The 23,154-nt window shown below is 44.7% G+C and overlaps 1 protein-coding gene across 1 annotated transcript in view; it reads left to right on the forward strand.

Moving 5' to 3' along the window:
- The window catches only part of LOC144819000 (uncharacterized), a 752,739-nt gene that overhangs the window by 585,327 nt on the left and 144,258 nt on the right, over positions 1-23,154 (forward strand). Inside the window, exon 18 of the mRNA XM_078676962.1 lies at positions 8,814-8,937. Coding sequence (XP_078533088.1) covers positions 8,814-8,937 — 124 coding nt within the window. The remainder of the gene's footprint in view (positions 1-8,813; positions 8,938-23,154) is intronic.

Here is a 23,154-nt window from a genome sequence, read left to right on the forward strand (position 1 = left end):
ATAGCCCGACCACAACATGGCCACGGCGGACTCGTTTTGTTTGCAGCCGGTATGCGGTGAGGGACCCCTGTGAAGAACGGAGAGGTGCACCTGACCACTGCGACCTACTCAAAATTCCTTTTTTCGCCTCTAAGCTCCCACTCTGAACCCTGCAAGAGAGCCCATCTCCTAGACTGGTGACGTGGGGAGACTGAACCCATGGCCACTTTGGCAGGCAGTCGGCACCCAACTCAGACGGCATCTGGCGACTTAAGGTCAGTGACCTGGGATCTGCAGTGAACACCCACTGCATCAGTTACGCCAACTGTGTGCACCGACTAGAACCCCCTGCCCCCAGTGGTAAGAGGGAAGGGGACACCACCAGAGCATCCTACTAACTTTTCCAGTAGGCATGCCCAGTATACATGCCCCACAGGCCGCTTGACACAGAACCCGCACAATGTCGAACCGAGATTGACTGCACATGGAGTGGGACATCCCTCGCTTCTGAGTGACTCCCAGACCCAGCTACCAGGTAGGACCTCTCAATCCAAATGAACTTCCCTGCCCCTGGGTCTCACCTGAGTGGGCTGCTCCTGTTGATCCTCCCTGGCACCCACCCGGGACATTCCTCAGTAGAAGAGGCGGCTACCCCAGCCAGGTGCAACCCGGGGAGGTAATCGATGGCCACTACATCAGATGATATGGGCAGACAAAAAACAACCAAAGAAAAATTGTGGCCACCTTCACCAACGCTTTGCTCATTTGACCAGCATGAATAAAGGGGCCCATTACCTCCACCCCCTCAAGACCCCACCTCTAAACTAGGTGCCTTCCTACATGCCATTGAGGCATCATGCACATCAGCCGAATTGCGCGTAGCATAAATCCGGGTGGAGTTTGGACTCCGCCGCGAGGACCAGAGAGAACTGGCCTCCAGAGTCATTATAACTGAGCAAATCATCACAGACATGAAACCTCAGCTGACCGATCAGGAAAAGACCATGTGAATCCTCCATAAAAGGGTGCAGCGACTAGAACACTGTGCAGAAGACACAAAGGGAAGGGCTCATTGGAGCAACATACGCTTAGTGGGCCTCCCGGATGGCATGGAGTGATCCCGATCAATTATTGATTTCCTAGAGGTTTGAGTGACCAGCTCAGTTCGTGTTTCCTCATTTCTCAATAGAAAGGTTGCACTGGGTGCCCACCCGGACAGCCCCCTAGCCCAGTGGCTGCAAAACTGCTTCACAATAAAGATAGGGACTGTATCCTGCAAGTGGTGGGACGAGCAGCTCCACTCGAGCACGCAAACTGCCAGATTTCAACATTCCCAAACTATACAATACTGACCCAATATCAACATTCCTCCTTTCTGGCCGCGAAGCGCTGCCTTCAGGACTTAAACGTTCAATACTCCCTACTGTTTCCAGCAAAGCTGGGGATTATCCATGACCAACAAACCCACTTCTTTACTGAACCAGACTCCGCTTGGGACTGGGTGAAGACCCACTTTTAATGGAGCCTCCAACAACTAACAACAATGTGCCATGTCCCAAAAGTCAGAGAGGCCTCTGGAACTAACAATGGGGCAGGTATGGGGGGAGGGTTTCCCGGGGTACCTTCCCAGGAGGAACTGCCCCAAAGCCAGTAGTTAGCCATAGAAGCAGCATTTGCCCTTCGACAATCCTCACCACCTCAGCACATAGACTCCAGCATCTTTGTGAGTGAGGATGACTATAGGGGCCTTGAGACTCGAGGGGCTATTGTCTGGTCCCTAAATAACGCCACTGTCTGCGGACGTTCAACTTTAAGGGCTTATAATCGCGCCACAGCAGAGCCTTGCTGTGAGGGTGGACGCCCGGGAACTCTTCACGGCAACTCACCATTAGTATTCAACCGGGGTTGTGGGCTACCCCTTACCGTGAGACATCCACCCTCTCCCTTCTCCATTTCACCCCTACTATGGGGCACCCCTCTGGTTATGAGGTGGCCAAAGGAAACCCAAAGATGGACTATTTGCCTACTTGAACAATGACTCAGATTGCACATCTGCAGCCTTTCGCCCCACATCTACTGATACCAGACAGTAACCTGGTACCACCCCCGTTCTATGCACCGGCTCTTTGAACAAATGTAGGCATATGTCATTCAGCCGTAAGCTGTGATGCTTGTTTCAGCATTGTTGTTTTGTTAACTTTTGTTCTTTTTCCCACCGCACATAATTACCCCCTTTTGTGAACCAATATGGGCACAGAGGACTGGTGTTCATCCCAGACCCCTCTTCCCTTCCACATAAACATCTGACATGACCGCATGCCCAGTGGTGTCTCACAAAGAAGGGTCTTATTGGAGTATTTATCACCACCCAATGTACTCCTCCACACAATCTATCTCACATTAATGTACAAGGATGGTAAGTACGAAAAGAGAGCGCAACAGAAAGAAGAAAAAGTGAAAACAAAAGCACTGCTATGTTAAGACGAGAACCCGCACTCACCCTAGGGTGACATGCTTCATCATAGTGTCGCCTCTTCACACTGGGACCACAAGGTACCCAGTGTGGGCTACAAATCTCCCGCATAAGAGGAGAGGGAGTTTTTTATTTTCATCCCAACTATGAGTTTCCTCTATCGGATAGGGGAGGGAGGGGCAGATTGCAAAACAAAAGACTAATGTGCGAGTTTAAAAGTATCTCTTGGTGGGTGAGGACAACTTTTATTCTGGTACCCCCAACTGATAGACTTAAATACAAGCTAAGTGAGATAGGGATATGGATATTACCCTATCCTATAATCTGGTTAGCATGTTTCTGCCTATATAGACCAAGAGGTTCATGGCTTCTTCAAGACCATAACTATAAGTCACTCTGCTTAAAAAGAAATTGACAAAATTAAAACCATACTTTTACTGGTATGGGGCACTGTACTCTACTAAGCTACTCAAGCTTTCACCCACTGGCTTTACTCAGCAATCTCCTAGTGGGTCAGTTCCTCGGTTTGAAGAGAAGTTGCACAGAAATAGAGAGATATAACGCCTTGACTTCTTGTGCCCTGCTGCTGCCCTTACCGAATTGCTGCTCACTGCCCTGCTCCCACTTGGCCTCAGGCAGGGGGCTTTTGTTGTTTAGCGCGGTTGTTGTCACTGTACCAGGGCCGCCATTACTGCACTGAGCAGGGGGGACTACATTACCCAGAATTCTTCTGTGGCGCAGGAACAGCGCGTCACAGTGCAGCGCCAGGAGGCGCTTAAATCGGACCCCGGACTCCCGCAGCACGGGACGCGCACGGGCCTAGGGCGGGCCCGTCCGCGCCCGTCAGAGGCCAAGGAGGCCGGGCTGGGCCATCCCCCGAACATCGGTGTATTGGACATTTTTGTAAGACTCTTTAATAGTTTGGCTTACTTCAGTTTGCGCTTTATACCTGTTACTGCCTTTGATACATGTTCAATACTGTGTAACATTTTAACATTTTAGCATACACAGATAGGTTAAATGGCGTTACATGTAGGGAAAGGAAGGAAAGTAGCAACAGGTGGGAGTGTCACTGGTACATTGGATCCGTTCATAACTAGGGCCACATCAGTTCTGAAACATGAAATAGCTATGACAGAACGTCGTCTGTCATTAGAACCTCTCTATAACAAACTTTCCTCCTTGGGCACCATAATGTCAGCTATTACCCCAGTAAAACAAGGTAAAGAAACATCTCACGTTGATGCTAATGGGGGAAATAGTAATGATCCACTGCCTCAGGCGTCGTCAAAACTAAATGCAACTAGGGAGGTCAGTTCCATTGTTTCGAGTACTGAATCGGTCTTAGATATTACTTCCAATGAGCCCACACCGCGGTTCACCACAAGGTCCATAGCTAAAAATAATTTAAATATACAGTTGCTAAAAACAGCTCAAGGGCAAGGTCCTACGATACGTAGGAAACGCGAAGGGGGTCAACAAGAAGGGCAGGTGCCCTAAGACAGCTAAAATAGTAAAAACACCTAAAACTTCAAAGAATACAGTTATATTGACGCAACCTGTACCGACCATAACATCTGCATTGGATAACATTCTCTCGCCAAATGCAACGGCGGTAAGCCTGGTAGAGTCCTTATCTCCCCCACCCCAATCTTTTGAGTGTTTTATGGAAAAAGTTAAACACTTGATGAAATCCTTGATGGCACCACTTCTGGAGAGGATTAAACAGATTAGGGATAAATTAGGGACTTTAGAACAAGTAACAACAGTCAGCTCTGATACATTAAGGCAATTAGCAGATAGCATAAATAATCAGAGCATAGCAAGACAACATCCAATCAGAGACCCACCTAGAGATCATGCGGTACAAAAGGGGGTGGTGATGGACGGAGCATCTGAACCAATCAAACACTCACACCCAGTCAACAGATCTGGGTTTAATCCATCACCGTTCTTTGGCCCACTCTGCCACCCCAGTTCGGACATGGCCATATGCAAATTAGTCTGACCCTGTGCCTCATGGGAACAGTCCAGCCCGAACTGCCAAGCCATGCCTTCCCTGGACCGTAAACAAGCTTCCTAGGACCGTTTTCTGGCATTCCAGCCGTCTTCAGCCAGGCTTGCTTGAATCCAGTGGCAAAGTGAGCAAGGGACTCACGTCTGAGCATACCCTGCCAACTTATGGCGACAAAGCGGTACAAAAGGGGGTGGTGATGGACCTAGAGATCATAACAGTATGATCGCTTTATCTCCACCCACTGCGATCACAACTGTCCCGTTATCTAATGGAAGTGGCCAGGTTGATAAAACTTCTGGGAATAGGACTATGATGGTTGAAGTGGGGGGCCTGCAAGCTGGGGTGAGCGATGTGGTCAAGGTTCCAGGAGCCGCAGGACAGGCTAATAAAGCTGTACATCCAATTAAGGAACCTATTACAGTTGTAAAGTCAAAGAGAATATTCCCACGCATTGACCTACCACCAGATTCATCTCCATATACAGTAGTGTTATCTGGTGTCCCTGAGTTAAATAGTGAAAAAATAGAAACCTATTCTGATCTAAAAAATAAGGTAACATACTGGCTGAATAAGAACAGACCACTCTCACCAAACATACATGGAGAAATCCTATATGTTAGAAGAGTAAGCTGGGTGGGTCACAGAGTAAAGGACCTACAGGGGGACTGTATCATCGTTAATTTTAGGGACAGACGGGTGGTTAGCCACATCTGTGATTGGTATCATCAGAGAGGAGATGGTGGTATATATACCTGTGACCTAAGTTACTTTTATCCCCCATCCTTCTCTGCGCCACCAAATATTCATCCTTTTGGGACCCTGCATAAAGGTACTATGGCTGGACATAGAACCAGGTTTAATATCCCCACGTTCAATCACTTTGACATGCTCTCAGAGCTAGAGGGGGTGGATTGACTCAGTACAGAGGGCACCATTGATAATTTGACGCCTAATTTTTTAAAAGTGATATCTGTGGTTGGGGGAATACATGAAGGAGCGAATAGTACAAGGGAGGTCCTAACTATGAGATCTGGGGAATCTAACCCTGTAGAGTCCGGTGCTTTGAAGGAAAGTGCTACATTGGGGAACATACTGTGTGGAAATTTAAATGAGAAGAGTGGTCTCTTTGGTTGTGTAGATCCACTAGCTAAAATGGGTAAATGGTCGATAATGTATTGGAACATTGCAGGTTTAAAAACAAAATTGTCCAATCAAATATGGATTAATACTGTAAACAATTACGATATAGTGAGCCTTCAAGAAACCTGGGCGACGGAGGCATATCATCTATGCGGTTTTAAAACCCTATTCTCGCCAGCAATAAACTCTGCACATGGTAGGGCTAAAGGGGGATTGTGTACGTATGTATCAAACCTGTTTAAATGCGAGAAAATAGAGATAGTGTTCAATAATAGACACTACCACATGGTTAAGATATATATTGATAAGGCACTCTGCCTGATAATTGTTAACTTTTACAATAATTCTCCCATGGAGGCAGTTGAAGAAATGTTGAAAGCATTGGGTACAGATATCAAATATTTGATGGGGGGGAGATCCAAAGAAGTCTTTGTTATATGGAGAGGGGACTTTAACTGTTCCATATGTAAAAGAGGAGAACAGGGGACATGTGGTATAATGCTGAATTGCGATACTAGTTTAACGCATTTTGAACATACCTCATGCGGGGAACTCTTGAATGATATTATCTTCTCCTGTGACATGGGCTTTGCAAATCGAATCTGTCAATCAGAGGCCCCATTTTTCCCACATTTAATGGTAGAGGTGCCTCTTCAACAATTGATTTCATATTGCGGGAAATTGTGCTCTTTCCCACTCTGCCGTGATGCACCTCCACAGGTGATCCACATGGGTGACGCCCCCCCCTACCTTGGACGACAGCAGTGTTCCACTACCTAGGAATCGGATATCATTCCCAAAGGGACCTGTTCAAGGGCACCTACAGCGGGCTTTCACAGCCCTCAAATTCCTATTACGATTCTGGCAGAGGATGCCACTCACCCTTACAGGCGGGATTGCTGTATTAAAGATGATCGCCCTCCTCCTGGATTATTTCGTCAACATTCCTGTGTTTTCCCACCTATGCTTTTTTCAGGATCTAGACCAGATGCTTTGGGACCTACTGTGTGAAGTGGGAGACGATGAGTGGCCCTCCATAAACTCCAATTGCCAGTGGGCCAGGAAGGGCTGAGGGTGCCATCCTTCGAAACTTACTACCTTGCAGCATAGCTCCAATAGGTTTCCCGGTGCCTGGCAGGTAGCAACTTATGTGAAGTGAGCACTGGCAAAGGCCCCCTTTCTCTACAGGTAATACACCAGCCCCTCTACCCCACTATTAAGATCTTATGTTATGTTATAGTGATTTATTAAGTGCACGAATACCAAAGGTGTCTTGGGGCTAGCAATCCTTCCTTAGTAAATTAGCCTAGCCCTAGTTGCTGTAAAAAAAAAGATTTATTTAAAAAGCAAAAGAATTTGACATACAGACTGCATCAAAATAAAACATATGCGATACAGAGATTAAAATCATCACAAGTATAAAAAAAACAATCTATAACATGGGGAAAGTGCTACGGGGGGGATGGGGATCCATCAGTTTGTGATCTTAAGGGGTTTATCCTGGCTGTCATAGTGGGAAAGCTTTGTTATTCGTCCTCTGGGGTAGGAGCCGTGACAGGGACATGTAGGAGGGTGATGTTACTATGTCTGAGCATCGATCAGCATCGGGGGGTCTGGCCTTTTGGCTCCCAGAGGCCTCTGGAGGTTCTGGAGATGATGCTCGTGAGGTGTCATGAACCTGTTGTAGGTATGGGTGATAGACACACCAAATATCCTTAGATCGTGAGGTTGGGGGCTGAAGCGTGGCATATATATCAATCTGCAGTAGGACATGCTGCTTTTCCATGCTGCTTTAGTAGGACAGTGTTTGGCAGCCCTAGTTACTTAATAGCCAAGTTTGAAGTTCCTTCCTGAAGACCATTAAAGTAGGCAAGACCCCTACACGGATCGGTAGGCTATTCCAAAGCTAGATGGATCCTGCTATAAAGCTTCTGTCACCCCAGTTGGCCTTCCGGATCCTGGGTAGCAGCATAAGTTTTGCCCCTTCCAAGTGAAGGGGTCTATTGGGGTAGTATCACTTCAAAGACCGCCTCGAAAACTGCAGGCCTATGTTGTGCAATGCCTTATAGGTGATGCATAAAGACTTGAATGTGATGCAACTTATTACTAGAAGCCAGTGCAAATTATGAATGTCCGTAGCCACTGATTGGAACTTTGGAATACCCAGGCGATGCCTGGCAGCTGCATTCTGCACCGTCTGGAGCTTTCTCAAGTGTTTTTCCTGTGTATTCAGGTAGAGACCATTGCAATATTCTCACTTGGATAAGACTAATGAGGTAATTGCGGTCTTTATGCTATGATCAGGAATAAACAGCATAATTTTTTTTAAACGTTTTGAGTAAATAAAAACTGGAGATTTATGACCAAAAGATATTTTTGCTTTTAGCGATTGTTTTATGATTTTATTTTCAAAAGGCGCACCCAACACTAGATCTTTTGACTTTGCCATTGCGTGTTTGTTTGACCAATGGATATGTTTGTACCAAAGGCCGAAAGCAGTGCTGAATTTTAAAGTATTTATTGAAGTAGGTGTGTGGGATATAACATTTTTGGGTTGTTTTTCTGGCCTCAACTCCATAAAAATCCCTCCATGTTATCTCCATGTAATTTATCTGTTGGTATGGTCTCAAAATCTTTCGGAATCCCACTGATCATTGGCAATGTGTGCCTCCTATTCATTACATGCAGGAGTAATTAATTAGCAAATATGAAAAATCCATTACCTATCTAGTTACTCTATCCGATTTACATTTTTATTGTAGGTTAAGTTTTCTGTGGCCATTGTAAACAGAAACGAAGGCACTTCTGTCTCACACCTGTTCACTTCCGAAATTGTCTATAAAATACCTCATTTATTCTTATTCTTGAGGTTAGGGGGAAGTAAAGCTTTTCTAGGAAGCTCTTTGATTTCATACGGATTCTTACATTTTGGTCAATTATCTGATAAACTGTTGCACCACGCAGTCAAAAGCATTCTCCATGGCAAAAGCCATCTCTGCCGCCACCTTGTGCCTGGCCTCATCTGTACTTGTATGAGGTGTTTTATATACTTTTGTCTGGCTCTCGAACCATCGAGAACTAGAGGCAAAACCATTCTCATTTTTTAAGAGAAATGTTTTTTTAAAGACGCTTTGTCCAATAAAGGATTGTGTCTAAAGCACAACTGAAAACTTAAAATCTGTCTTACTGTCCTCTACCTTGCAGGTGTTATAGCCCGACACCCTCTTTATTATCCATACATAAAGAGAGCCCTCACTGCTCAGGCCATCGAAGAATATTTCCAACATCTCATAAAGAAAGAACATCCATTGGAAGTTGTGGTGTCCAGGTAAGTGTATTTGTCACATTAAATGACATAAACCTTTGGTTTCATTGCATGAGAATGTACACAGTATAGCTTGAGAAGTAGACGTTTATTCCATACACTACTTTTGTATTTGGTCTAGAGGATTAAAGTCATGGTAAGGCTCTACGGAGGTATGTCTAAATTATAATTTTATACAAGTTATAATAACAACAGGAAAGTGTCAGCTTGGGCTTGGAGAGTCAGGCTATACAAAGGCACCGCCAGATACTTCTTTGAAATGTGTCATAAATGCATAGGTCTAGACCAAGATCTGATCTTTTTAAATCCCGTGTGGTTAGTTAAAAAAAAATGGGTATATGGTAAGCACACAAAAGTAGCCTTGCTGAAAAAGTCTTGCGGCAGTTAATAACAGCAGATAAACACCAGAAACACTTGTGAGTAGTACAAAAGGCAATTTCCACTGCAGATTTGTTATGCAGTGGAGACTATATGTCACAAACTTTCAGTTTATGGTCGTCATTTCTGAATATGAAAACCTTTCGAACCTATTACCTTTTTCCAAATAATGAAGGTTTTGTTCCAAGGACTTCCTGTTATCTTGCAACCTTCAATATTGATATCAGCCACTGAAACCAAACATGGTTCACCATTCTACTTTAGGAAACGGACAAATGGCCTCCTTATGTACAAAATGGAGAATCATTCCTTAAAGAAAAATGTGTTGAGTAATTGGACATTCTTTCCTCTCCAGAGCATTAAATGCATTTAGAGAAATGATGGGCTGCTGTGCCAGTGATAATGCACCAGTTCAATTAATTTACATAAATGTCTGCTGCAGTATTTTGTTACTAGTTCAGTAATGTCAACAGAAACCATGTTTCAGCCAGTTAGTCCTCAAAAACATCCAGACAAGTTGTAAATATCGCATACATATCTGCCAATAGTGCTAATTTTGGACCTGTCATTTTAGACAATATTTACCAGCAAGTTCATTATTGTGTGCCAGATCAGTTCAGGTAGCTCAGGTTATCACAGTTTGATCCAAACAGTTGGTGATAGAGTAATCAGAACATGTAATACTACAGAAGGCACCCCATTTTAAGTCATCAGTTCATTTAATCATTGTTTTCTAAGTGATCCTTTACTGAATTTTCAAACATTTCAGAAGAACAAATATGACAGTCAGACAGTAAGCTCTGAACTCTAAGCTGTAAGCATTAAACTGTTTTCTGGCTGTGTACACAAAGAACAATACAGGCAAGTGAGCAATCTCAATGTATAGAAAGAGACGCAATATCAGCCCTTTTCAGAACAATACTGTGAAACAGCATAAAGCTTGAGCTCGATTTCGATAATCAGTTTTATGATTAGTCAATCCAGCATTATCTAGTATTCTGTAAAGCGTAATAGAAGTCTCAAGAGCTGTCAGAGAGTACACGTTTTGCTAAACAGTATAAAAAATTCAAGGGTAATGTGGTGCGTATTTGGCTATGTGGTCCTAATGCATATTACCCAGAGCACCATTCAACACAAGGTCTGGCCTCGGTCTATGTTTTAAACCCTTAGATGTATGCTACCTAAATGTGGGGTAAGGAATAGGGAAACTGTTTTCCCTGTGAGAGGTTCAAAATAAAAGAATATTGCAAGCATTTGAGATATTAAGGTAGGGTGTGAAATCGTGGGGTTATCTGGTATCTACCCATGTGGGTATCTTCCCTAATCCAGCATCATATGATCCCAGCCACGCTCTCTTTTCCTGAAAGAGCAGGACACGTACCTGTTTGAAAATCACCATTGGCCCTACAGTCTGTGGAAGGCCTTCTTACAGATTGCCATTCGAAACAATTTGGCTATCCACTATCCGTTGGTTGGGAGTGTGGGTGAGCATCAGTGTCTCAGTATACTGACCATGGCCATGGCCTGCCACCTTCCTTGATGGTGTATGGTGTTTGTGAAGTACATATAGTCATGCAGTATGGCAAGACTAGCTGATGTCTGAAGAGGAAGTGTGTTAGTGTCCTTCAGTGTTCTCCCAACCTCTGACCAGTAGGAGACCTGCTTGGGCAGAACCATAGGACATGGGCGAGGTCACAACCTGCCTCAACACCTCTTCAGCAAACAAAGTGACCTAGAATGCCCGCCCTGTAAAGTGTGTCTGGAGTTCAATACCAGTGATGGAGGATCTTTTTTTTTTTGTAAATCTTTTTATTATTATGACACAAGAGGAAAATATACATAGACATAACGGGTGTCAATGAAGGAAGTACAGCACAGTCGTGGACGGGCAAATTAAGGTACGAAATAGTTTACAGTCATAAGCAACAGAAAATCAAATGCAGCGTGAACCAAAAGCAAGCATTGGACAGCACCGACAGCCATCACCAATCAACAACACCCGCCCACCAGAAGTACAGGATATACGGAGCAAACATGGGACACCCGAATGCTCTGCAGGGAAAAAACAGGAGAATACGCACACATCTCTTGTGAAGAAGGAAAAGGGGAAATAGAAAGGTCATAGAAAATAACAAAGAAAAATAACCCCCCACCCTACACCCCTGCCGATGGCTACGACCTAACCCCACTAGCAGCGTGCCTGTCGCCCCTTAAACTACACCCCAAGGAAGGGAAAAAAGATGGAGGAGGAGAACGTAACAAATCAATAAGAGCCCCCTGACTCCCATCCCCCGGCAAAGAGCAAACACCCCGTACCAGAACGTTAAGCAAAGTATAGCAAATCGAGAGACATTTCGTAGGGGAATGGCAAGCAAAAAGGAGAACACCCCGCCCGACCCCCGGCACCACAGAAGCATCAAATCCGTCCCGCATACAGCAGACAAAGAAGTCAAACACTCAGAACCACGCCTGGCTCTCGCTCCCATAGATGTAACCCAACAAAGACAAAGGAAATATTGCTTCAATGTCCAATCAAATTCAACTCCAACCCGCACGGTCCATCACGGAAACCCCTTCAAGTACTAATGAGTTGTCGCAATTTTCACACGGAGCAAACTGGGGAACAATAAACAATTGACATACAATAATGCAAGTCATACAGTGCCACATGAGGCTAGACGTAATACCATTATAAGCTTGTCCCACATTTTCACCGGCCAAAGAAGCACTAGAAAGCACCAAAGCACTCAGCCCTGGCCCGCACGATCAAGTGAAGAGACAGAGTCCAGCTGGCCATCCGCCAGTTTGGGTATTTCAGGAGACCAGGGCGACCAGGATAATCCGTTGGACCGCCCACGACAGCCGGGCGGGAACAACAATGTGAAGGCAAAGTCAATGTGTAAATGCACCCTGCACGACTGTAAGTCCCCAATGCGTGATATCTGGTACAATAACACCAAGTCCGGGAGAAGAGGGAGAGGCATCCCATCAATCCACAGCTGAAATGGCGGCAGTTGTCCCACAGCATCTAGTGATCCGTCAATCAGGCCAAAAGCAACACCACCTGAACGATCCTCCCGCACAATAGCATCCAGAGCGCTCCCCACGGTCTGCATCTGATGTTGCAAGGCAAAATGCAAGTCCGATATGGCCGCCATAACATCCCCCAGTCGCAGTTCCTTCGTCTCGCCCCCGGTAGCGGCAGTCGCGCCCTCCAGCAAAGCTCCGACACGCCAGGTCAACCCAAGGCAGGCGTCTGAGCGCACCATTTTCGTGGCCCCCGCAGGATAACACAGGATATATCCGTTCAGTACGGTTTGCGCAGGGCACACCGGCACAGAATCACAGGCTGGGAGGGGGGTTGTCGTTACACGACCGCAAGAGGCAGCAGAGCAAGCATCACCATTGCTGTGGCAGCGTGCGGGAGTAGCCAGCAAAGATCGACAAGATCCGAGACTCCATCTCCCCAGACCGGCACTTCCGGCGCACTACTTGCCGTTGTTGTTGCATTCAGGGCCGGGCGCGCCATCACTCTAGACCCCGGCTTCAGGGAGGGGCGGGCCGCAAACATCGAGACGACGTATCTCCAGCTGGGAAGCCGTCAGAGCTCCCGGGCGCGCATGGATCCGCGCCGCTCCATCTCAGCCGTGCGGGAGGACTGCAAGGGCGCCGGTTAGGAAGCTGGTTGTGGTGGCGGGGGACAGCGGCCGATGGAGCCGAGAGTCCGAGCGGCCATCTTGGTCCGCGACCTGGCTCCTCAGTGATGGAGGATCTTGAAGTAGTTAAACTTCATTCAGACTTGCTGTAGCTTGTGCTAGGAGTGTCCATAATTGGTCATTTTGATTGGGAGAACCATGAGGTTCAGCAATAGCATTGCCAGCTCTGTGCCATAGTGGGTTTTACATCTGTGACTGGCAGTACATTTATTCTTAAATCACTTCGAAATAATGTACCCTTACCTCAAGCGTTAGTGCATCTATTCATGCTTTTTGATTAAGGTCTGGAATACAATTTAGATATTATGAAAATTGTGGGACGAAGCTTCATTAAATTAACGTAATTTCTCTTTTTCAGGACCAGGCCTATAACATTATATTACTGTGCTTGAGTCTTTTTGCTACAGTTAAATATGCTGAACAATAGAGAAAGTATTACTTCAGTTAGAAAAAGAACAGATGGCAAGAAGACATAATTAAGGGCTTTAATTACAGAGGAAACACCACCGTCTTATGAGTAGTTGTTTTTCTCTCATGAGCCGCCTTGCTGGGTGGGGAAAACTTGCATGATTAATCCTTCTCTGCTGGACATTGTCAGTAAATGAAAGAGTGGCCCATTTATGTGTGTATCTGTTGTAAGCTACTTTTGCATTGTGCTCCACAGGCGTTCGGCGCTGGAAGGTCTCAGGGCTGATTACAGAACAGAGATGTCTAATGGGTAGGGGCAGAGAGAGGAACCCATTTGAGAGTAGAAAGTTCCAGACTGGCACTTAGGTGGCTGATTTCTATAAGGATGGATGGGAAGGTCAACACAGGAACTAGCGGGTCCTGAAGGCCGTAGACATACTCAAGACTGTAGGGCTTAGAGGTCTGAAGATAGAATCAGAAACTGCATTAAAATACCTCTATTTACAATGATGGGGCTGCCTTGAGGAGGGATGGAGATGGGGAAGTACATCTAGATAATATGTCTGGTCAGAGAAATGGTGACCTGCAGGGTTCAGGTTGGTGGGGGGGGGGCAAGAGTAATCGAGAAAGAGATCAGACAGGGTTAAACAGTGGAGTGTGAGAGGAGAGTCTGTTATTTGTTTGGGGGAGGAATTCGAGGAAATAGTGAAAAAGGGAGGGTTGACAGCTTAACCCCCCCCCCACCCCCCAAGGTAAAGGGTCCTTTGAAGTTAGAGGGAAAACACTGTAGGTGTAGGAGGCCAGGGAAAAAGCGTTTGATAATGAAGCAATAGCAAAGATTCAGCAATGGACTTAGATTTTTGGATTTCCTTTTCCTAAAAGGGTGGATTCCAGGCGATTTTAGTAATTTCTATGCAAGACTTGGAATCTCATGAATTGATGATCCTTCCTGCCAAGCAGTGAACTGTGTTAAGGTGTAGAACTGTGTACGTGAGGCAAATTATTCTTGTGTAACTGTCCACTTCTTTTTTTATATATTTAACTTATTTATTATTTTGCAAAACTAAAATAACCACAATGGCAAATAACACGTCATGGGGACAAGCACTTATAGTTACATGCACTCCTAGAGACAAAAGGAAACTGCTGAGTGAAACCACTCTTCTCAATTAACAGTGTAGTTGACCACTCAGCCCCAGTCCCTAGAATTTATGGCATTTTTCCACATAGCCTCTCCTCTTATAGACCACTTTCTTAGCCATAGCACAATAATCCATACCTCTATACCATCCATCGACTGGTGGTGGGCGATCTTTATGCCAATACTGGACAATGTCTTTTTTTGGCCTCCATAAATCCCACTCCCACCAGAACTCTCGGACCTTGCTCCCTACCCAACCGTCCATGATTCCCAGCGGCACCACCTTGTGTTCTAGTTTAAATGGGGTAGCTATAGTGCGCCTGAGGGCCTCATGTATCTTCTTTCAGTATCTCTGAATGGGAGGGAGAGGATTCGCAGACTACATAAATAGAAGGTGTATGTGGCCTCTTTTCACCTAACACAGAGGGTGTTGCTCACTTGGCCCATCTTCCAAAGCCTTTCCGGGCTGTAATAGTTCCAATGGAAATAATTGCATTGAATTGGTCAACGGATAGAAGGTATGACCAGCGCTCTTGTTGCCATTTTTGCTTCCTGCCATTCCTTAACTTCCATTTCTCCTGCATCAGCCTACCATGCTACCTGTGTGTTCAGTAGAGGGTTGGGAACATTTAGGATCAATGCTCTGTACTGCCTGGACAGTTAGATTGAGGCTAGAGTCATGTGCAAAGTAGGTACAATATACAATGTACAGACCAAACAAAACAGTGAGTCTGGGGTGAGGTTCAAGTTCTTTTTAGTTTTAGGCCTGGGTGTATTGGAAGATCAGTCCTCAGAGATCAGTGTTTTTCTTTAATGGTTATGAACCGATTCAATAACCACCCAGTCAAACTCTAAATTCTCTCCCAGTCTTCAAGGAAAATATGTCCCCTTTTCTTTATTCTGCATTTCCTCTCATGTAGTTATCCTTTTGCACACACAGTACAGTCTCATCATGCATCAGCTGCACCAGAGACCAGGGCTCAGCAGTATGCCCTTTGTGCATCATTATGGAAATCCCAACAAACGGGAGCAAAGAGAAGTGATGGCTTTTGTGCTGCCCATTCAGAACTTTTGGGATTTTCAATCTTAGTTTGCGGCTACAGTCAGCTTTAGCTGTGTATAGCTAGACTGGGTGTTTACAGTACATAACATATTTAAAGTGGACTTTTCTTCCGCCACTTGCTCATGATTGTTGTCTTCTCTTGATTAATTGTTTTACCTCCCTGTTCATGTGTTTGTCCCTTAGTCCCACCCAGGAACATTTTGGTCTCTAGATGTTCTGATAATATTCGCTGCACCCTTCCACTGCAGACATCAGGGGACTCTTTTCCCCCTGTAGCAGCCTTAAATAAAATGCTGCCAGTGTTATCTACCTTTCCCCAACCCATAGTTCCACCCATAACCGAGAATCCCAGCACATTGTGACAGCTACACCTGCTTAATTTTCAGACCAGCAGCTCGTAGCACCAGCACTAATTATGCTGGCACACTCAGCATATTATTCTGTGGGCAATAGCAGCAAATATAAGCCTTTACTTTGCATGCCTTACATCGCATACCTTTACAACGTGAACTATTACACGCAAGTCATTTCAACAACTTGCTGTAGGGGGCGCGTTGGATTTAGGAATAGTATAATTTATTATTCCTACTCCAGTTTGTGCAACAGCAGGGAAGGTGTTGGATTGTAAATCCAAAAACAACAATTGATGGACAGAATGCAGAACAATGTCATACATTCCCCCCAGTACAGAGATCTGGGCCTAAATCCATCGTTTTTTGCACTCCACACCACCCCAGGTCAGACATGGCCATATGCAAATCAGCCTTGACCCTGTGCCTCATGGGAACAGTCCAGCCCGAACTGCCAAGCCATGTCTTTCCTGGACAGGAATCAAGCATCCAAGGACCGGTTTCTGGCTATCAGCCGTCATCAGCCTGGATAGCTTGACTCCAGTGGTGTGGAGAGCATGGGACTCACGTCTGAGCATACCCATCCCACTCGGGGTGACAAATGCAAAAACAACAATTGATGGACAGAATGCAGAACAATGTCATACATTCCCCCCAGTACAGAGATCTGGGCCTAAATCCATCGTTTTTTTGCACTCCACACCACCCCAGGTCAGACATGGCCATATGCAAATCAGCCTTGACCCTGTGCCTCATGGGAACAGTCCAGCCCGAACTGCCATGCCATGTCTTTCCTGGACAGGAATCAAGCATCCAAGGACCGGTTTCTGGCTATCAGCCGTCATCAGCCTGGATAGCTTGACTCCAGTGGTATGGAGAGCTTGGGACTCACGTCTGAGCATACCCATCCCACTCGGGGTGGCAAATGCAAAAACAACAATTGATGGACAGAATGCAGAAGAATGTCATACATTCCCCCCAACACCAGTGCGCACCCCTACAGCAAGTCGTTGAAACAACTTGCGATGTAATGGTTCGCATTGTAACAATGCGTTGTTGTAACGACTGCGTTGTAAAGGCATGTGATGTAAGGCATGCGTTGTTATGGCTGTTTCCCAGTAGCAGCACAGGCGTGATGTGAGCAGTTGGTTGCCCTTGCAAAAATTCCATGCTTCCAGACAGAAGGTTAGGAAATCTCTCGGATGGCATCATTCATACTCTGTTTGACCTGGTGCCTTGCCGTATATAAATACTATGTGACGGTTATGCCACACATTTTCATTACCTTTGATATAATATCTATCATTTTTTAGGGGAAAAAAAGTTTTAAAATATTTTAACATTAAGTCAGATGCAAGGATTTTAGCTTATTTTCTTTTTTGTTTAATAGGGAAAGACCATAATCATGATGCCCTCCTCTGGCGGTGCTGTACTGCCCCATATTTGTAAAGCTACTTTTTTTTTTTATCACCAAAATATCTTCGAGCATGCTGCACATACTTGTATTTACTGAACTATCATGTTGGCAGCTGGTTATTTTTTAAAATGATGAGCATCTTGGATGGGTGTTATTGGCCATTTAAATGAACATTGGGTTTCACCGGTTTGCCAGAAAGCAGAAGATTTTCATTTTGTAATTCGACATAACTGTATTGCATTAATATTTTAAATATTTAATTGTAATAAACATTAACTTTATCTTATATTTGACATTGCCATAATATGTCTTGATAAAAATGAATTACTATGTTTACATTTTATTTGATTGATTTCTTGATTTAAAAAAAATGTAAAATCACATGTATTTTTAAAACCCCTTTTTACTAGGTTAAAGATGATGACTGCTGCACAAAATGGTTGCCACACTGATTGTAGGAAGTCTACCTTTTTTCTTCTTGGTCACCTAAATATTTTACCTTTTGCTGGACCCTATGATTTTGCTGGTGTTCGAACCCTATGCACTTTAACCCTGCTAACAAGTGACAAAGTGTCAGTGCTCAACCTAAGTCCCTATTGTATCGTACAAAGGGTACCCAGAACTTTTAAGTTCAATATCCCTAGAGGAGTGCAGCACCTATAATGTAATTTGCTACAGAGACAATGTAAACATTGCTTCAGACCTACCGATATAGCCTGACTGTAGCATTGTGAAAACTGCAATTCAGCCTTTCAAAATAAACTCTATTGACAGGTCGAAACCTCCCCTTTTAATATTAATGTCACCCCTATGTACGCCTCATTGTCCTCAAGGAAGGGTGCATGGTATACAAAAGTAGGACTTGCCGAAATTTAATGTTAACGTCCTTACACTGACTAGCACCCAAAAGCTATTTTTTACTGTGGCAGACAACCTGTCCTATGTAGAAAACTAGAGTTCAGATCAAAATCCAAATCTTGTATCTCTAGGCTGGAGCTAGCTTAAAAAATAAGCAACTATTTTTAATAGTTTTTAAGAATCCAACTCAAAGGTGAGGTCAAATGTTTAATAAATATTAGAGAAAAGTAACTTTTTGAAAGCTACCTTTTCCCTGCTTGAAGTTCCTTGGTGTTAAATTTGCATTTGCACTCTGACTACTGCTAGCCAGTAATTAGCATTTGAACAGGTGTGAGAAAAGTGTGAGGTGCAGACTTGAATAGGCAGAGCTGACTCCTTTGAACCTCACAGAATATGCAGGGTGGGGTTGTGAGCAACTTTTTTAATATCACAGTGTCACATCCTACTTGAATGTCAAATCCTGTGTGACATGTGTGCTTGGTTTACATATAACTCTGGTGGCACACTTGAACATTCTTGTGTATCTACTGTCTGGTTCCTGGAAAACCCTGCTTTCTTCTACCAGATGTCTGTCTCTGGGTTTACTGTGGAGATAGAGATTGCCTCAAACTGGATTTTAGTGTTAGATGCGGGAGGATACTAGGATTACCACAGTACACTCCCTAAACCTCACATTTCCTGCCCTCAGAGCAAAGTGTATTTTTGTCATCTTAAAAATGTCAAAAGAGTGTAGGGTTGCCCCAGGAACTTTTGCCCCTTTGATTAGGGCGTTGACAGAAGTCATTCCCACCCTCAAGCTAATGCCATGCCTAAATGTGGTGTCTCCAGGCACCTACGTCAGAATGCTCTTGGGCATGAGGAAAATCAAAAGAGACCTGATCTGTTGTCTGCAACCTGAGAAAAGCCCTGAAGGACTCTGCTCTTTGGCCTCTCCCTGACACCCTCTTAGTCTCTAAGTGTCTACCCTGAGGTTCTGTTTTTTTTTTAGAAGTGTACTCCTGTGGTGGATTAGGATTTAAAGGACTGAAATCAGAAGGATAAAATCATTGACCAGGGCGAACCTGGTTGGTGTATGCGGCACACGCTCCTCCATAGTCCGTGTCAAATTGCACCTAGGTTCAAGCCTACTGCTACTATTGACTATTACTGGCACTATTCCTACCTACAACCTTAATAATTCATATCTCCAGTTCCCCTTATTGATTTTGTCATTTCATGTATTACATTGTTCTCTATTCTTTTTACTTGTTTGGTAATTTTTATTGTTTTACATTTCAACTTTGTCTCTTTTAACACCGCATAAAGACTTTACACATTGCCCTAAGTTAAACCTATCTGCTCGGCAATAGCTACCAGAGGTTTGAGCTCGTTAATTTAGGGACTTTGTGGGTTCATCCTGACAAAAGTTGTGATTATTCCTTGAGGTGGGTACTCACTCACCTCAAATAATTATCTAGTCTCTCATACAGATATAAATCTTTTTCATTTAATTTTTTTAAATCATCTCACACATGTCTACTTCTAGTAAAATACTCATTTGGTCTATTGCATCTTGAAGATAATTGTCTGTGGAACAATCCATTTGCGCCGTCCAAACCAAAAGATAGGTTGTTGGAGCACAGCAAGACATTTTCTGAGAATTTATCTCATAATTATGTGGTTTAAAAGAAAAAGCTGCAGCTGCCATTCTCAGACACCAATACCCTTCCCTCTTCTCGCCCATGGGGTTATCTTGGGTCAGACGAAGCCAAGATAGTCCCTCAACTCAAGCATTTATGTTTATTCTAACTCCTTTATTTGTAATATTGATATTGCTGCCCCTGCCTCGATTCAAAGGGTGATAAAAACGGAGGCAAGACATTTGGGGTTGCGTTCTTCCTAGCTTCTTCTTAGACCCAACTACTATAACTCATAACATCTTGCTCTAATGTGACCTGCCTTCCTAAATTCACGGGCTATCCTACCCGGCAGTGGAAGGTAATGGGGCATTGCCATTTTCAATGAAAACAAGCAATGATAAGGTGAATAGGTCAGTCTTTAATGTGCTAATACATGCAAACACAAGCATACACAAATGCCTATTTTTGCTGCATCTTATGTAACCTTGCTCTTTCTGAGATTTCTGTGCCCTTTTTTATTTCCCAAGGTTGCTTGGCTGAATGACCTGAGAACTACAATCTTAGGGAGTAAAAAGCGACATCATCACTTTAGGTAATCAAAAACAGGACACAGACTATGGAAATACAGAAAGGGACAAGTATTTCAGAAACATCAGAAATATTCTGTTTGCATTTGTGCATTTATGAGTTAGCAAATTAAGGTCAGACCTAGTGGCTTTGACAATGTTTGTTCATTTTGCAGTACGCATTCTATGAAAGTGCATGTGTTTTTCCTCTGCCCCGCATTTTCTTATTCCTGATCTCCTTTTCATGCTCTCTTCCACCTCACAATCCTTGTCCCACTCCTCAATTAATTTTGTATTTATTTATTTATTTATTTTTGCAGGGGCCTACAAGCTGCAAACTGCTACTGTGCTGCTTGTCTCACACACACTTGCTTTTCACTTTTTTAAAGCATTCAAATTTACTGTTCAAACACAGATGGCTCGTATGTGTCACAATGTATGCCAACGCACTTGTCTCAAGGCATAGGCACACATACAGCATGACGCATATATGCAACTGCTGCCATCTTGGAATGGGTTGTCTTTTATAGGAAACTCATTGCAAGATTACTTAGCATGTGTCTGCACCCATCATGGCGCACATGTTCACATGCAAGTGTCAAAAAAATTGCTAAATCAAATAGCTTGGCCTTTTGGTGCTAAGACCTCTTGTCTTTGCTCTTACTTATCTATTTACCCTTCTTCTCACGATCGGGGAACCAGTCCTGCTCTGCTCTGCTACACAGAAGAACAAGCATTAGAAATGCAATCGGGCTCGGATTTATTTGAGTTTGAGCTAATGGCATTGTAAATGCCAATGTATTGTTGCTATGTGTTATGGAGTGTGTTCATGTGGTGTGTACTGCCAGTGATCTCCTTGTGAGTGTGAGAATATTGCACCGTTACTGCCTGTGTTGTCCTTCTTGTGAGTGTGAGAAGCTTGCACCTCTGCTGCCTGTAGTCTCCTTGTGAGTGTAAGAAGCTTGCACCTCTGCTGCCTGTGGTCTCCTTGTGAGTGTAAGAAGCTTGCACCTCTGCTGCCTGTGATGTCCTTCTTGTGAGTGTAAGAAGCTTGCACTGCTGCTGCCTGTGATGTCGTTCTTGTGAGTGTGAGAAGCTTGCACAGCTGCTGCCTGTGAGTATGAGAAGATTGCATTGTGCATCTCTGTGCTGTGCCTGTTCTTTATAAGGGACTCTTGCTCTGTTGCTGCTGCTGCCTTGGCACAGTACCTGCTGTGAGTGTGTGAGGGAAGCTTGCACCGCTGCTGCTTGTGATGTCCTTCTTGTGAGTGGGAGAAGCTTGCACCTCAGCTGCCTGTGGTCTCCTTGTGAGTGTAAGAAGCTTGCACTGCTGCTGCCTGTGATGTCGTTCTTGTGAGTGTGAGAAGCTTGCACCGCTGCTGCTTGTGATGTCCTTCTTGTGAGTGGGAGAAGCTTGCACCTCAGCTGCCTGTGGTCTCCTTGTGAGTGTGAGAAGCTTGCACAGCTGCTGCCTGTGATGTCCTTCGTGTGAGTGTGAGAAGCTTGCACCGCTGCTGCCTGTGAGTATGAGAAGATTGCATTGTGCATCTCTGTGCTGTGCCTGTTCTTTGTAAGGGACTCTTGCTCTGTTGCTGCTGCTGCCTTGGCACAGTACCTGCTGTGAGTGTGTAAGGGAAGCTTGCACCACTGCTGCTTGTGATGTCGTTCTTGCGAGTGTGAGAAGCTTGCACCTCTGCTGCCTGTCGTCTCCTTGTGAGTGTAAGTAGCTTGCACTGCTGCTGCCTGTGATGTCGTTCTTGTGAGTGTGAGAAGCTTGCACCGCTGCTGCTTGTGATGTCCTTCTTGTGAGTGGGAGAAGCTTGCACCTCAGCTGCCTGTGGTCTCCTTGTGAGTGTGAGAAGCTTGCACCGCTGCTGTTTGTGATGTCCTTCTTGTGAGTGTGAGAAGCTTGCACCGCTGCTGTTTGTGATGTCCTTCTTGTGAGTGGGAGAAGCTTGCAACTCAGCTGCCTGTGGTCTCCTTGTGAGTGTAAGAAGCTTGCACAGCTGCTGCCTGTGATGTCCTACTCACTACTCTACTCTACTCACTACTCTGCACTCACTACTCACTACTCTACTCACTACTCACTACTCTACTCACTACTCACTACTCTACTCACTACTCTACTCACTACTCTACTCACTACTCTGCACTCACTACTCACTACTCTTCTCACTACTCACTACTCTACTCACTACTCTCCACTCACTACTCTCCACTCACTACTCTCCACTCACTACTCTACTCACTACTCACTTCTCTACTCACTACTCTGCACTCACTACTTTACTCTCTACTCACTACTCTACTCACTACTCACTACTCTACTCACTACTCACTTCTCTACTCACTACTCACTTCTCTACTCACTACTCTGCACTCACTACTTTACTCACTACTCTACTCACCTCACTACTCTACTCACTACTCTACTCACTACGGACTACTATACTCACTACTCTGCACTCACTACTCACCTCACTACTCTACTCACTACTCACTACTCTACTCACTACTCACTTCTCTACTCACTACTCACTTCTCTGCACTCACTACTTTACTCACTACTCTACTCTACTCACCTCACTACTCTACTCCCTACTCACTACTCTACTCACAACTCTGCACTCACTACTCACTACTCTGCACTCACTACTCACTACTCTGCACTCACTACTCTACTCACTACTCTGCACTCACTACT

The sequence above is a fragment of the Lissotriton helveticus genome, chromosome 2_1 (assembly GCF_964261635.1).
Source record: "Lissotriton helveticus chromosome 2_1, aLisHel1.1, whole genome shotgun sequence".
NCBI lineage: Eukaryota > Metazoa > Chordata > Amphibia > Caudata > Salamandridae > Lissotriton > Lissotriton helveticus.